The sequence below is a fragment of the Sinocyclocheilus rhinocerous genome, unplaced genomic scaffold (genome assembly GCF_001515625.1).
Source record: "Sinocyclocheilus rhinocerous isolate Xijiao unplaced genomic scaffold, SAMN03320098_v1.1 scaffold72, whole genome shotgun sequence".
In the NCBI taxonomy this organism is placed as follows: Eukaryota; Metazoa; Chordata; class Actinopteri; order Cypriniformes; family Cyprinidae; genus Sinocyclocheilus; species Sinocyclocheilus rhinocerous.
Genome location: NW_015628351.1, coordinates 2,432,261 through 2,446,789, shown reverse-complemented (window position 1 = coordinate 2,446,789; position 14,529 = coordinate 2,432,261). Strand labels below are relative to the sequence as shown.

At 35.2% G+C, this 14,529-nt stretch overlaps 1 protein-coding gene across 1 annotated transcript in view; it reads left to right on the top strand.

The window, feature by feature from the left end:
- The window catches only part of LOC107737565 (rap1 GTPase-activating protein 1-like), a 65,769-nt gene that overhangs the window by 22,900 nt on the left and 28,340 nt on the right, over positions 1-14,529 (top strand). Inside the window, exons 3-7 of the mRNA XM_016549087.1 lie at positions 8,745-8,780; positions 11,044-11,091; positions 11,509-11,547; positions 11,671-11,856; positions 12,808-12,911. Coding sequence (XP_016404573.1) covers positions 8,745-8,780; positions 11,044-11,091; positions 11,509-11,547; positions 11,671-11,856; positions 12,808-12,911 — 413 coding nt within the window. The remainder of the gene's footprint in view (positions 1-8,744; positions 8,781-11,043; positions 11,092-11,508; positions 11,548-11,670; positions 11,857-12,807; positions 12,912-14,529) is intronic.

The window sequence follows — 14,529 nt, the reverse complement described above, 5'->3', positions numbered from 1 at the left end:
AGATGTGGGGGCGTGTTTGAATGAGGCGTTTTAGCCCGGTATGGATCAGCCTTCTCTTTTAGATAGAATAAATCCTTTTGTGGGAGACTTTGAGCTTTGTAACTCTGCAGATCTTATACATGCACAAATAGCTACATAACACACTAAAGAAAAGGAAAAATAGAAATCGCATCATATGACCCCTTTAAACCCCACTTTAAGTCAAATGTTATTAGTTTCATTGTTGAGCCGTATTTTGTTTGGAATTGTTTGGCGATCTTGGCGATTGTGTCTGACAAAGTTAGATTTGAGGGTCAGGTTCCTCAAAGCGCAGGGCTAAAGAATAAGATCCTTTGTGTATTGTGTGTAGTGTGTGTAAGTAGTTTGAGTGATCACTGTGTGTGTGTAAGAGATTTTAGTGCTTTTAAACTCGGTGCGCTGAGCCTACGATTAAGAGGATAAAGTTTGGGTGATGTCAGAGAGCTTTAATGGCATCCACAATTCTGCAACATAGCTTATCTACAGCATAATGGAGGGTAATCTCACGTGTATGAAATGGGAGAAAGAAAATGAATGGAAAAAGAAAAGAGAAGATGTCTTTGGAGGTCATGGCATTAATTTTGAGTCTATCCTATGATAAAAGGAAAGGTTTGTGGAAAGGAAGCCTCTTTCAGTGAATCCCATGTATTCCCATAGGCAATTTTATTGCTTGGTTCTTGTTTATGTTTAATTAAATGGCTACTTCACCCAAAAATGACACTTCTGTCATCATTTACACATCCTCATGTTGCTCTAAACTTTTATGACTTTCCTCTGTGAAACATAAAAGGAAGGTACTTTGAGGAATGTCTTTTTTTTTTTGTCCGTAACCTGAACTGTTTGGTTACCAACACTCTTCAAAATAGTTTGGACCAACATGAAGGTGTGTAAATTATGACAGAATTTTCATTTTTAGGTGAACTATCTCTTTAAGTATCAACTGTGCCTGATGTTTCTCCTGAAATTTGAGAAATAAAAATAGATACAGTACAAATGATGCCGTTTTCAACAGAGTGAAGGTTTAAAAAAACAAAATAAAATAAAATAATTATTATTATTATTATTATGTGGGTAATGGTCAGATAATTGCATATTTGGTTCTGAAAATTGTAGACTTTTGTATCTTCTGCAAATCCGAACAAAGCGATCTCTGAAGAGAGAGTCTTTTTTTAGGAGATTTACGCAAAAATCTATTTTCTCAATTGCACTCCATTTCATTTCATTGCTGTCTAGGAGAAGATTTGAAATTATACAGAGATCTCATTTGTCCTTCTTCTGTTGGTTATGGGTTTCATTTGTGATGGTTTGTCACTCTATGGGTTTAGTATGTCATTATTTGTCACTTGTTTGTACTTATTCTGTTCATTTTTCACAATTCGTTAATAAAAAGTAACCCTAAAAAAGGGTTACTCTACGCATAAATAATATGTCGATAATTTTGCTATACAAGCTAAACAGATATCCACCAACAGCCCTGTTTGTTCAACTTTATAGTTGCATTGCCAGAGCAGTTCTCTGCTGGATTGTGCTTTGAGCAGTTTGATGTCATTTACATTAGAGACTGCCAAGTCAGAGAGGATTTTAGTTTTACACGCTGTCTAATTCTGTGTGAGATGCCAGTTTTTTTCCCCTCTGACGTACATGCTGCAGGCCTGAGATGCCCTTCTGTGAGCTGCTGTTGTTACAAGGCTGATGGGAATGTCTCACCATTCTTTTTTCATTGTTTCGAAAGCACAAAAAAAAATTATTCAAAGTTACGCACAGTAGCAACAATTGCCTGCAGTGTTAGCATGTGTTAGATCAACTGTAAAACAAGGAGCATATGGGGCTGCTTGCCTCCACATGACACTCCTCTGGAGAGAATGGGCACTAGCAACTTATAACTGAGAGGATGAGCAGCATCTGCAAAGATCTAAATGAAATAATATAAAAAACAATGCATTGTTACAATACAAACTCATGATATGTAAGTGCTCCAGTGCTCGTGAGGCTCTGGCCTGTGTCACAATTCCCTCGCTCACTCCCCAATAATTTCCTGTTGCTGTCCTCTATCTGATCTCATAAAAATGTTGAAAAGCCCCAAAATATATATACTGTATAAAACATGATCCTATTCATACAGACCTGTGACACCAGTGAAGCATTGTTTTTGCTCTGGGCCTCGTGGCCATGAGGAGAGAGATGTACTGCCTTTTGCTGGTCTAATAGCAGCATCTTCTAAAGTTAGATTTGATTTAATTTGTGCTGAGCTGAGGAGGATCATGGATAGGACGGAGAGAGAGTGACTAGAGAATCACATGAAGGGGATCATTAATTAAGGATTGGCCTGATTTCACAGTGGAGATAATGCCTCTGACTATCTATGTGTATCAGTCCAGTAAGCCCATCAGTATTTCTTTCTTTCTCTGAGCTTCATTAAAAAACAGGCGATTTTTCTCCACCTTTGTCTAACAAAGTTTTTATGATGTCCGTTTTGATTGCACCCTACACTTTAGCCACATTTAAAAATGCCTAAATGTCATTACTTGCAGGCTAACTTCACTTTTCTGAGCCATTTTTGCCAGTGTTTTTTTTTTTTTTTACTAAATGGTCCCAAGATTATTGTTAGTGGATGTATGAAGTCATTTCCCCTCATGTTGAACAGTGTTTTATAACTAGAACGTTTCCAGTGACTTTTTATCTTCATTTTCAATACGCAACTTCCTATTATTTTTTCTTTTGAAATGTGGCCTAAAACCTGTTTTGCCTGAAGTTTGTTTGTGCTGTCATTTTCTAAGAATAAATGCCATTGTTTTGATATTTTGTTATACAGTACTTGCAGTGATATTTGCTTAAACATACATATGTATGAAGTATCCAAATTGGGACACTTTTGTCTGATTATCTGTCGTTATATTAAGTAAATAAAAGTGGTATTTTTGTTGTTGTTGTTTGGCTAAGGCTGAAACAGAGATAACCATACAAGCTCTTTATCATTTATTTTAAAATGTATTCACAATGTCTTTTTTAGACCAGTTAAATAGATTTGCTCATTTCTGCTGAGCCCTGGAGACATTTCCATTTCTAAATCCACTCGCTGGCTTAAAGCTTTATTAGAATAGACTGCCAGTTCTGTCTGGCAGGTTGGCATGAATCATAGATAACTATGAAAAAAAAGTTCCTTAGAACATTTTGGGAAAAAATCTTCTATTCACTTTTCTCTAGGCTCTCTAAGCACAGTCACAGTCCAGCCCAAATCTGCTGATTCATCTGTGTGCATAGCTCTAAAATTTTGCTATTGATTTATTTCTAGGTATATTTAAGCTATTTATTTCAGTCAATTTGATATGCAGAAAAAGATCTTTACTGTTACTTGTTCACCTATTACACAATTATACAGTGAGGCTATTTATTTATTGACATTTGATTGCAGATTTGGCATTGATTACTGTATGTGTCATTGACTATTAGAAGGCTATTAGAGTAGGTAGAGTCGACTGGATGGTTTAGGAAGATTAGCTTACAACATCAATGTGAACTAATTAATATTCATGAGCTTAGTCTTTTTTAGAACGTTGTTCCAAAGTACATGTTACTTTTGATAAGTCAGATGACTGATCAAACAAGGTTGTTACATTTTTAAATAGATATTTTAGTGTGTATTTGTATCAGTGATTCCTGTAATTGCTGTGAATTGCTTCTCAGAAGGAAGTAATGAAAGATCAGTGGGGAGGCTGAGCAGGCTCTGCTCGAATCTCCAAATACAGTTGAAGTGTTGAAGGCCGAGTTGACACGGCTGGTTTAAACTGGACGTATCACTCTAATATTAATGCCAGTCAAACTAACAACAGACCTGTTTAAGCTGATATAATAAGAAGTCTGTCTTGCACCACAAATCTGTCTATCACCCATACATTTCTGACAATATTGATCGCACACGTACGTGACAGCTTGTTTAATTAAGATTTTGTCCCAAGACTCAGGAGCCAAACTAAAGAATGGCCTCTGCATGCTGATCACCTATGTGTTACTTCACTTTAGCTAAAGTCATGTCTCACCCGACCTCAACTGTATATGAACTATTCTGATTTTTTTTGTTAGGTTAAATTGGCACAATTTTGTGCACAAAGAGATGCTATTTTTTCAAGCCTAATAAGCTGCCAACATAAGCAGCATTGTAAGGCATCATAGGTGCACTCCGAACTCAAATTGTGTTTCCAAATGTGTGTTGTCTTTTAAGATGCCCATTTTGGCCAAATCCGAAGGCAACATGTACTGTATGCTTTACAAAGAACACAATCCCAAAATGCACTGCAACAAGTTCAATGAAAATTCAAAATGTGGACTAGGCAAGACAACTGTATAAATGGCTAATACATATCTAATAAATATATATTAAAAAAAAGAACTGATATTTCATTCAGTACCTAAAAAAATGCTTACAAACACAGTTTATTCACCAAAAATCACAGTATGAAAAATAGTAAATAAAAAAATAGTAAACATTGCAAAAAGCAAACAAATTTGACTTTACAAAACCATTCTACAAAAATTACAATAGTTATATTATATTTTAATAAAAAAAATTTATATATTTTTAATTGTATTTAATATTTTTCTGTGAATGTACTATATAATAATAATAATTTTGATATTTTAATAATTAAAATTTTATTTTATGTTTGTGCTTTTGCAAATGTATCTTTACATTCCTTAATTAGGCTAATTATTTAACATTTCAGGTTCATTTTGAGCACAGGGTATGTATTCTGCAAATGTAATTGTTGAAAGTGTAATCGTTTAGTTGATTAATCATTTTTTTTTGCATAAACACATTTCATTACACCAAATACACAAAATAATGTTCTTTTTAGCAGCATCATATGACCCCTTTAAATCAATTATTATTTAATTAATTATTAAATTATTAATTAAATTGGGTGTAGTTTTACCCACATGGTGTGGTTAAGATGTGTGTGTGGTGAAGTTCATGAACATTTAAAATTGTGTGCAAAACAATCCCAGACCCTGTCCTGGCCATGTTATATTCTACATACAAACAGTATTGCATTATCAATTGTTGATAATTGATTATAACAATGCTCTGCTCACACGTAGGACACCAATTTATGAATCATAACTTGCCAAATTTTCAATGGAGTTAAACATTTAATTTTCATCCACATTTGGCAGGTTGTCGGATGTTAATTTCAAACCCTGATTGTGATGTTGCACTAGGTTTTGAAACAGAGTTGACGAGTAAGTAAGACTCTGCTCAGGCTTGTCTGACTGAAAGAGAGCAGATCCAGACTCAGATCAGTTCTGTTTTATCCTGAACTTCTGCCAGTGAGAGAAAGAAAAAGTGCAAGACGGAGAGAAAGTTAATTCTGTAGGAATGCAACATCTCCTCCACAATTCACTCTGTTCCCCCGAGAGAGGAAAGACTCCAGAGCACCTAGAGTTAAAGGATCTTAATGCTTAAATACACAATTAGACTTCAGGTTACAGACATGCACGCACCTCCCAGAGTACACACAGCAGTCTAGTGCTGCCCTGCTGGAGTTTCTCACTTTATTGACATGGAACCTGCTGCAGCACTCGGGGCTGGATGTTTCCTCTCACTTCTGAGGACAGAGGACTTTGTAGATTTGCAGCCTTCAGACAATATTTGGCTTTTTGACTTTTGAATTTTTGGTTTTACTTTTTAAAAAATGGCTAAAACTCTGTATGCACAGCTCAACCCGCAGCAAGTGACAGTTGTTCACTGGAAAAGACCTGATACAGTAAGTATGTCAAATCTGCGGTCTTAACAGAAATATTGGATAAATTCTGGGAGGTAAATATCTGATTTTGTAGCAGTATTTGAGTTGAGTACATGTAAAAATTTATTTTTTAATAGTTAATTATGTGCCGCAAAACATTGCTAAAACCAACAGCAATGAATTTCTATATATAAAAAGCAAATCTACTTATAATAAAAGATTATCATGAGTTTGAAGAGAGCAGGATATGTTTGATTTGCGCAAGTTCTGGCATCTAAGAATATATTTCATGCTTACCTGATACATTGTCATGTTCTTACAGCAAAATATCAAAGGCTTTCCTTTTCCTTGTACAGCCATTTTTTAATGCAAGCAAGAAAAGAGAATATTTTGATGGGATTTTCTCCCATCACTGACAGAGCTGCTTTCAGTATAGACTGACATGCACTATAATTTTGCTACAGATTCATTTTTTCAAGCTAATCACAGTCCGTCGTGTTCAATTACCCTTAGTTTTATCTCAAGATCAAATGGATTTTTTGCCTTCAAAATAGTTCTTACATCCATACATCCGCTATTTGAGAGGCGAACAAAGGAAGCTCATACAATTCAAAAGATTAAACTCTTTGTTGCGGTACAGGTTACTGTAACATATTTCTGTATTTTATCTTTTCATTATATTTACAGTATTTTTGTAATTCAATAGGTGTTCATCTGTGCATGTTTGTTTAGGGAGGATACTGGTTACTTTGAACCATAAACTGCATATGGTTTGGAGTTTAGTAGTATTATTAAATTACTTTACGATCTGTTGTTTTGGTAAGTCATTTGGCTGAAGTGCCTTGTGTAACAGGACTATCAGTCTGACTCGTCTGACCTTGTGTCAGTGTTTTTTATCTGAGGTGATTCAGTTTCCCTGATGTTTGTTTTCCAGGCAGCAGTGTAAGTTATGTTTGCCGATGGTGGAGGACTCGCACAATGTGTTTAAACAATGTGCTACAGTACACAAAGTATTTGTTCAAGACTGTGAGAAATTCATCCAGTCTTCATTCTCCACACATCGAAGATAATTGTTTCCACTCTCGTTCACGTTGTATTTGGATCAGTCCCAAAGACTGGACAGAACTCTACTGTCTGTGTCTTGGAGGTTCTCCAGACTAGAATAAGCTCACTAAGAGTAAACTGGAATCACATAATCTGTCAGTAGATAAGAATATATGGTAATGTGTGTGGTAATAAATCAAGTGAATAATCAGAAGATTTAAGAAACAAAACAAATGTATTTAGGATGTAGAAGTTAAATATTACACTTGATCCTCAGATTTAAAAAAATTGCCTCGTGTTGTGAAGGCTGTGTCATATTGCTAATTGGCATATGAATACATGGGAAATTATTGCAAAGTACTTCAGCAGCCAATTATAACAATTATATCCAATTATAATTTTAGCCAATTGTAACCAACTTCATGGCTACAAAGACAGTCAGCTACAAGCATTTTATCCAAATATGAGTGCCGTTGATTAAGTTATCTCTGTACATTTTCTGCATCATCTAAAAAGGACATGCTGCCATCGGGCTAGAGAGGAAATGCCAGTTCCACCGTATCCTGCATGTTGGGCCAAAACTAACTTTGCCACCAGCCAATATTGAGTGTGCTTGGCATTATTAACTCATGGCTGGATCCAAAAACACTATTATGCCCCTAAAGTTGTGCTGATGTTAAAATCTATTTTATGTGGGAAAACTGGTAGCAGTAAGGTCCTTTAGTTAATGTTAGTTAATGCATTATCCAACAATAACTAATATGTTACAATATTTATTCATCTTTGTTAATGTTAGTTATGAATAAATGCATATAAATGAGGAGATATAAATATAATATAAATATATTTGATGGCAATATAAATGCATCATTCATTCATTCATTCATTCAATAAAAATACAACTGATCAGTGTTAGTTCATGTTTGTTTAGGTCCATAAAATAGCTAATATTAACAGATACTATGTTTAATTTTAATAATGTATTAGTACTATAAATGTTGAAATTTACACTCCAAACTTTCCAAAGGTGGCATAGAAGCACTTCTGAAGTGGCATTTATGTGTCTTTACAGACTGTTTAATCCTGCTTAGAAGAGGCATAAATGCATTTATACAGCAATCACAACTGTATATTTTGATTTTTGATTTTGATTCTGGCTTTTATACAACATTGCGACTTTACACTGAATTGTAAGCAGGCACAGAGCAGCCTTATCTTGACACCTTAAGATTAATACATGCTTTAGAAATAGTTTTCATTGTTCGTTCATGTTGATGTTGTTAACTAGTTGAGGTGTCTTTACACAGCTAAGTTAAGGCTGGTCTATGCCTGCTTAAAATCCAGTGTGAAGATGCAATGCTGGATAAAAGACCAGGTAAATTATGCCTGCTTTGTCTCACCTCAGCACCTAGTATGAAAGTATACAGTTGTAATTGCTGTGTAAATACATTTATGCCACCTCTGAGCCACATTAAGCAATCTGTGGACACACTATATCACCTTTGCATTGTACATTTGACAATGTTAACAAATGGAACATTATTGTAAAGTGTTACCGGAGTTAAGGCTGCTCTATGCCTGCTTAAAATTCTGTGTAAAGACTCAATGCTGCATAAAAGCTAGTCAAAATTTTGCTTTGACCCATCTCAGGCCCTAGTATTAATGTGCAATTGCTGTGTAAATGCATTTGTGCCACTCCTGAGCAGCATTAAAGAAGCAGTCTGTGAATGTGGTCTGAATGCTTTAAATGTCTGATTCCTGATTAAGTCTGAGTGATAAATGGGATATTTTCAGTAGGCAGCTGCAGTCAGACGTATCCTGCACTGCAGCGTGTCGCCTGTGTTGTTGGCCACACCCCTCTCATATCATGGGAATGTAATCAGGGGTCAACTCTAAACTCATCTTATCTCATTCCATCTCATCTCCTCTCCTTTCTTCCAGACTACTGATTTATTTGAAATGATTGAGAAAATGCAGGTAATGTGTTTCATTTACTTTTCTCTTTTTCCTTCCCTCTGCCTTTCATCTTTGAAGTAGCATTAACCCTGAATCAGCTGTCCTAACTGGCTACATAGTTGCATTTGCATGTTTTTTGTTGTAGTTGAAGGTCAACACTGTAAATAATGAGGACATTTATTCATTAGAAACCACAAGAATGACCCCAAGGTCAGTCACTTACCCAACCACTGCTGCACACTATACTGTATCTTACTTTAATGTACATGTAAAAACATGTTATTTTGTGATGTAAAATGTAGTTGCAAACCGTTTATAGAATTCATTGTTTATATGAATATGAAAAATATTTTTAATATAATTTTTAAACTATGACTATCTGGTTACATAATAGTTGAATATTTTTAGCAGTTATTGCAAATTAAACCTAATATTTATAGTCTTATAATCTAATTTGTAATTTAGATGTATTTATTTATTTTAAATGAAATGTTAAAAGTGTTACATTAAAAATAAAGTGTTAAAATTAAAAATATAACTATATTTTTTTCTCTGACACGGGTAAAATCTTGTTTCCAAGAAATTATATATGTGTTATATATAATTATGTTATTACAGTTATGGCGAAAAATGTACATATTTATTCTTGTGCCCTGATTATCATAGTTCTGCAATTGCCAAATCTATAATGAGTACATGATTGAACTATAAAGGGAACAAATTCTCTGTTGTCTCTGGTGCTGAAATACAAGACGTTCCTGATGTTGGGTACACAGAGACATACTCATCTTAGTCATTTAATATTACTGCGGTTATCTATAACTTAGAATGGACAGATGCCTATGCAGAAACTATAATAAGTGCACTAAATGTACCATAATGCTTCGGAGAACAGCATGACATTGAAACTGGATTTGATTTATTGTTGGGTTGCAGCTGGAGGACATTGTACAGTAAATGAGAAGCTTAGCTAGATGTACAGGATGTTTTAAATAACAAACGTGTTGGTATGTATATCACAGTTGGTCTGCCATAAAGATCCGTTGATGGAATGTGTCATCAGATAGATCAGATAGATCAGACATTCAATCCCCACTGCATCTCAGTGCAGCATTTCAACTCTACAGCTGCTATCAGTAGAATCTGATGAGACTAGCTCATACAATATTTTCATATTCAACTGTACTGAACTGTAAAGCGCTTCACTCTTTTGAGCCACTGAGATGGTTTCTTTTTTGATGTTCAGCACTTTAATGAAGTAAGTGGACAAAGGGTTTGATACTTGAAACTTTAAGATGTTATATTTTGTATAATGACTGTAAATAACCTTGTAAATATTTGAACGTCTTCTCCCTGCATGCTCAAAATCGCACTTTGATCTTGTGTTCCACTGTCTGCCATATTCTTAAAACCAGATTAAAGAGAATAAAAAGCAGTTAATTGTCTAAGACTAATCTAAAGGCTTTTTCTGTCTCTCGGTTTGTCTTTGTAAAATAATGTGCTCTTTTCTAATATTGTTTAAATGCATGTGAACTTTCTTTAATAAGATGTTATGGTCTTTCATAATCATTTTATGAATGTCCCATTATGCTGTTTAACTTTTTCCCCCTGGCTATTGTCTGTTTTCCTTGCACTGACCTTTTTTATGAATTACATAATATTTTGTTGTAAATTATACTGAAATAATTTCTCAAAATTTTTTTTTTTTTTTTTTTTTAGAATATGTCTGTCTGTCTGTCTGTCTGTCATCTATGTATCTATCTATACATGCACACATAATAAAAATAATTTTTTAAATTTTTTTTTTTTTTTTTTTTAGAATACACCCTCTTTAAAAACAAATTAATGACATTAATTAGTATATTTTTATATTTGCTAAGATTGAGTTGTTTTGCTCACTGTGGGCAATACAATCTTCATTTTTATAGAAATGAAGAATACTTGCGTAAAAAAAATGAATAATTATTGTATTCATTTAAACACTGTCCAGCATTGTTTTTGAACATTTACGGTAGCCCCTGAATTAAGATGCGTAAATTATATTTCTAATATTATCCATCATGTGTCTCTCTCAAGATATATAATTTTAGAGAAATTTCCAGAATTCCTATAGTTTATAACTTGAGATTTTCTTGCATATGCGTTCCATGTATTTTTTTTAAAGGCATGAAAATATCATTAGCTTCCTCTTCCTCAGTAGATCTAACCTGTGTTATTTTTGCTTTCACACGTGGGCTGACAGGGCTGCTATAGGGCTGACAGATTCGCTCTTTTTATCTTTCAGAGCAACAGAATGGACGAGCAACGATGCACTCTTCCTCCTCCTCTCAAAGTACGTTCACCTCACCAGCTCCCTTTTGTCCCTGTAAACACGAACTCTCACAAAAATACAAAACACGTATTGTATTGCTTCAAATAGAAGAGCTGGTTATCAGTCAAGCTGGTGCATCTAGTTTTCAAAGACATCCCTAGCCCACTTTCCCTTGCACTAATGGAACTGCAATCAAATAAGATTAGCTGGTGCTGAGCAATATTCTCTGGCCTACAGCCATACTGCCTGTATAGAATCAAACAGATCACATCACACTGAGTACAGATAGTGAGTTAGTTCTCTTACATAAACCAGCAGATGAGCAAGTAGAGTGTTTTTTGCTCCTTGGGTCATTGGAGTTTAAAAAGGGTCTGTTGCAACAACAAAAAAATGCATTATTACTGCATTATTAATGTTTTGAATGTCATCTCCTTACAGACCGAGGAAGACTACATCCCTTACCCCAGCGTCCATGAGGTAAACCAGTTCAGAAAAAAGAGCTGACAGAAAACATTTGGCTGTCGATATCTCAGTGGAATTTATTGTGCTCTTGCACGACTGACCGTCACAGTAATTGTTTTTATTCGCTGTCTCTGTCAGGTTCTCGGCAGAAAGACTCCATTTCCCTTGATTCTGCTGCCCCAGTTTGGGGGTTATTGGATTGAAGGGACCAATCATGAGCTGAGCAATGTGATCGACCTGGACCAGCTCCTGTCTCCCAACTCACGCTTCAAACAGGAGTGCAACACCACCGCTAAGATCTACAGGAAGCATTTTCTGGGCAAAGTAAGGATTTGCTTAAAGTAATAATTCACCCAAAAATGATTGTGTTATCATTTTCTCACCCTCATTTCGTTCCAAACCTGTATGACTGACTTTCTTCTTGCTCTATGCACTATATGTTTCATGCACTAAAGTTATGCATTATCAAGGGCTTTTGACACTTGAAATAGTAAACCCTGGGTCATTCTAAACCCTGGGTAAAAGGACTACTTGCTTCACGTTTAACAGCAGGGTTTAGAATGGTAATAACCCAGAGTTAGTAGGAGTTTAAAAAGCCCTAATTGTATTTTAAAGTCATATAATAGCTTTGTGAGATGAGCAGTCCAAAATTCAAGTCATTATTAACTGCACAGCCGCTCCTTGGTACATTATTGTGAGTTTAAAAAGTAGAAATCTCAAATTCATGGTCAAGCTATTCTTTTGATTTAGAACTTTTTAGTGAATCAGTTCACAAACTGGTCTGAAAGATTAATTCACTAATCAGACTGTTTAGGTTCTCGGATTCAACTCAATGATTTGCCCACAACAGTCCACTGGAGGTAAAGATTATCAGTGAACAATATGTCTGCAGAAGACCTTAAATATAAAACATGAGCCCCCACAAGTTGAAAATGCATAGAAAAGCTGAACATTCAGATTGAAATCATCTTCAGCCCATCCATTTGAATAAGTTTCAATAATGTAATTGTTAACAAATGTAACCTAATTACATAGGCCAATGTGACAGTGGTGACACTGCAGCAGGCAGACATAATGAAGATTTATTAGGCTTTAGCTTAAATGGGCTTAATGTATTCACATCTAATATCCATTATAAATTAAACTAATGTGCATAAAGAAGTGGTCGGTTCGCTCTTAGATCTGTGGGGGAGTGTTGGGACTGAAAACTGAAATGAGTTTGCAAGTGTGAAAATGAATGAGCGCTCACAGCTTCGCCTTCTGCTCCTTCATTAGGAACACTTTAATTACTATACAGTGGACAGTGCCCTGGGCCACCTGGTGTTCTCCATGAAATATGATGTTATCGGGGACCAAGAGCATCTCCGTCTCATGCTCAGGTGTGACCTTCTCTCTTCTAATACTGCTTTTTATTCTCCATCCATTCTAGATTGCTTCCCCCGCTGTCATGTCTTATTTACTTTTCTCGAATCACTTACTTGTCTCCTGGCCTTGTGTCCTGCCAAACGTCTCTAGATGAGGGCGGCTAATGAAGGGCTTAGTGTCTGGCACAGTTTCACTACTTTGTTTTGAGATTTGGCTTTTATTGTGGACATTAAACAGAGCACACTGATATCTGTTTCTTGACAACTGCGAATGTTTCCTGGGACCCACAATAAAACCCCTTTTCTCACAGATTAAACAGGCCAAATGTACACACCACCTTCGTTTCCGCGTTAGGCACCAGATGGACAATATAGGGCAATGTGTGTGGGTGGAGGGAAGACAGCAGGATGTTCCTGTTATCAAATCCATGTGACACATTTAATGATGCCACAATGACACTGAACTGAAGACTGTTAATAAGTGTTACCGTTGTAGGTCTGGGCCATGTTGTGCTTTAATTCCACTAGAAACTTTTTTGTTGTTGTTTCTGAGCTGCCTGGGATGAGGATATATGTGTATTTTTAATGCATTACTGAAGCGAAGCAAAACTGATAACGATAATAAATCTTGTTTTCAGAGAATATATGTGAAACTAAGTATATTAAAACTATATATTTTTTTTTTCTCCAATGCATGTTGGCCACAATTATTGGCACCCCTATAAATTCTTTTGAGTAACATATCTCTGAAGTATATTCCCATTCATATTTTAAAAAATTTAGCACACCAGGGTGACTAAGAGCATGAAATTGTCAAACCATGACTTCCTGTTCCACGGGATTATAAATATGAGGAACACAAAGGCCAAGTTCCCTTAGTCATTCCCTTAGTTCCCAGAGTAAAACCAAAGAATATAGTTCTGATGTGTAGAAAAAGATTGTTGAGCTTCACAAAATAGAAAGGCATTATAGGAGAAAACTCAGAGATGTTATCTTGGGAAAAGGACATTGCAATGTTCGGGTGCCAATAATCATGGCCAACGTGAACTAGAGAAAACATTTATTTCATAATGAGATTTCTCCCCCACTTTCCATTGTTTTACTTCAATGAATGGTTAGAATTTTGTGAACTTTTGAATGAAAGATCAAAAGGATAAACTATGCAGATTTATTTTCACAGCCACCTTTGCTCATATTTACATATATATTATATATTACATATATATATATATATATATATACACACACACACACACATATACATATATATATATATATATAACAATATTTAAATGTATCATGTTTTTAATTAAAATTTAGCTATTTTTGTAATATAAAATAAATTTTGTCATTGGGGTAGGAAAAGTGTATGCATATTCCTACCCCAATGACAACATTTATTTTTATATTACATACATATATATGTCACGCTTCTGTGTGGGGTAAAGCCAGAGACACACTGCACAATTTTCGGTTGTCCCAGATTGGCATCGTGAAACAATCGTGGCATTTTCTTTGATCATGGCTCCTAATATAGCCAACGATAGCCAACGATACAGCATGATCATCGCACAGTGTGTTTGCTGGTACGATCCACGTTTACTGACCAGCCAATAAAAATGCGACATGAAAT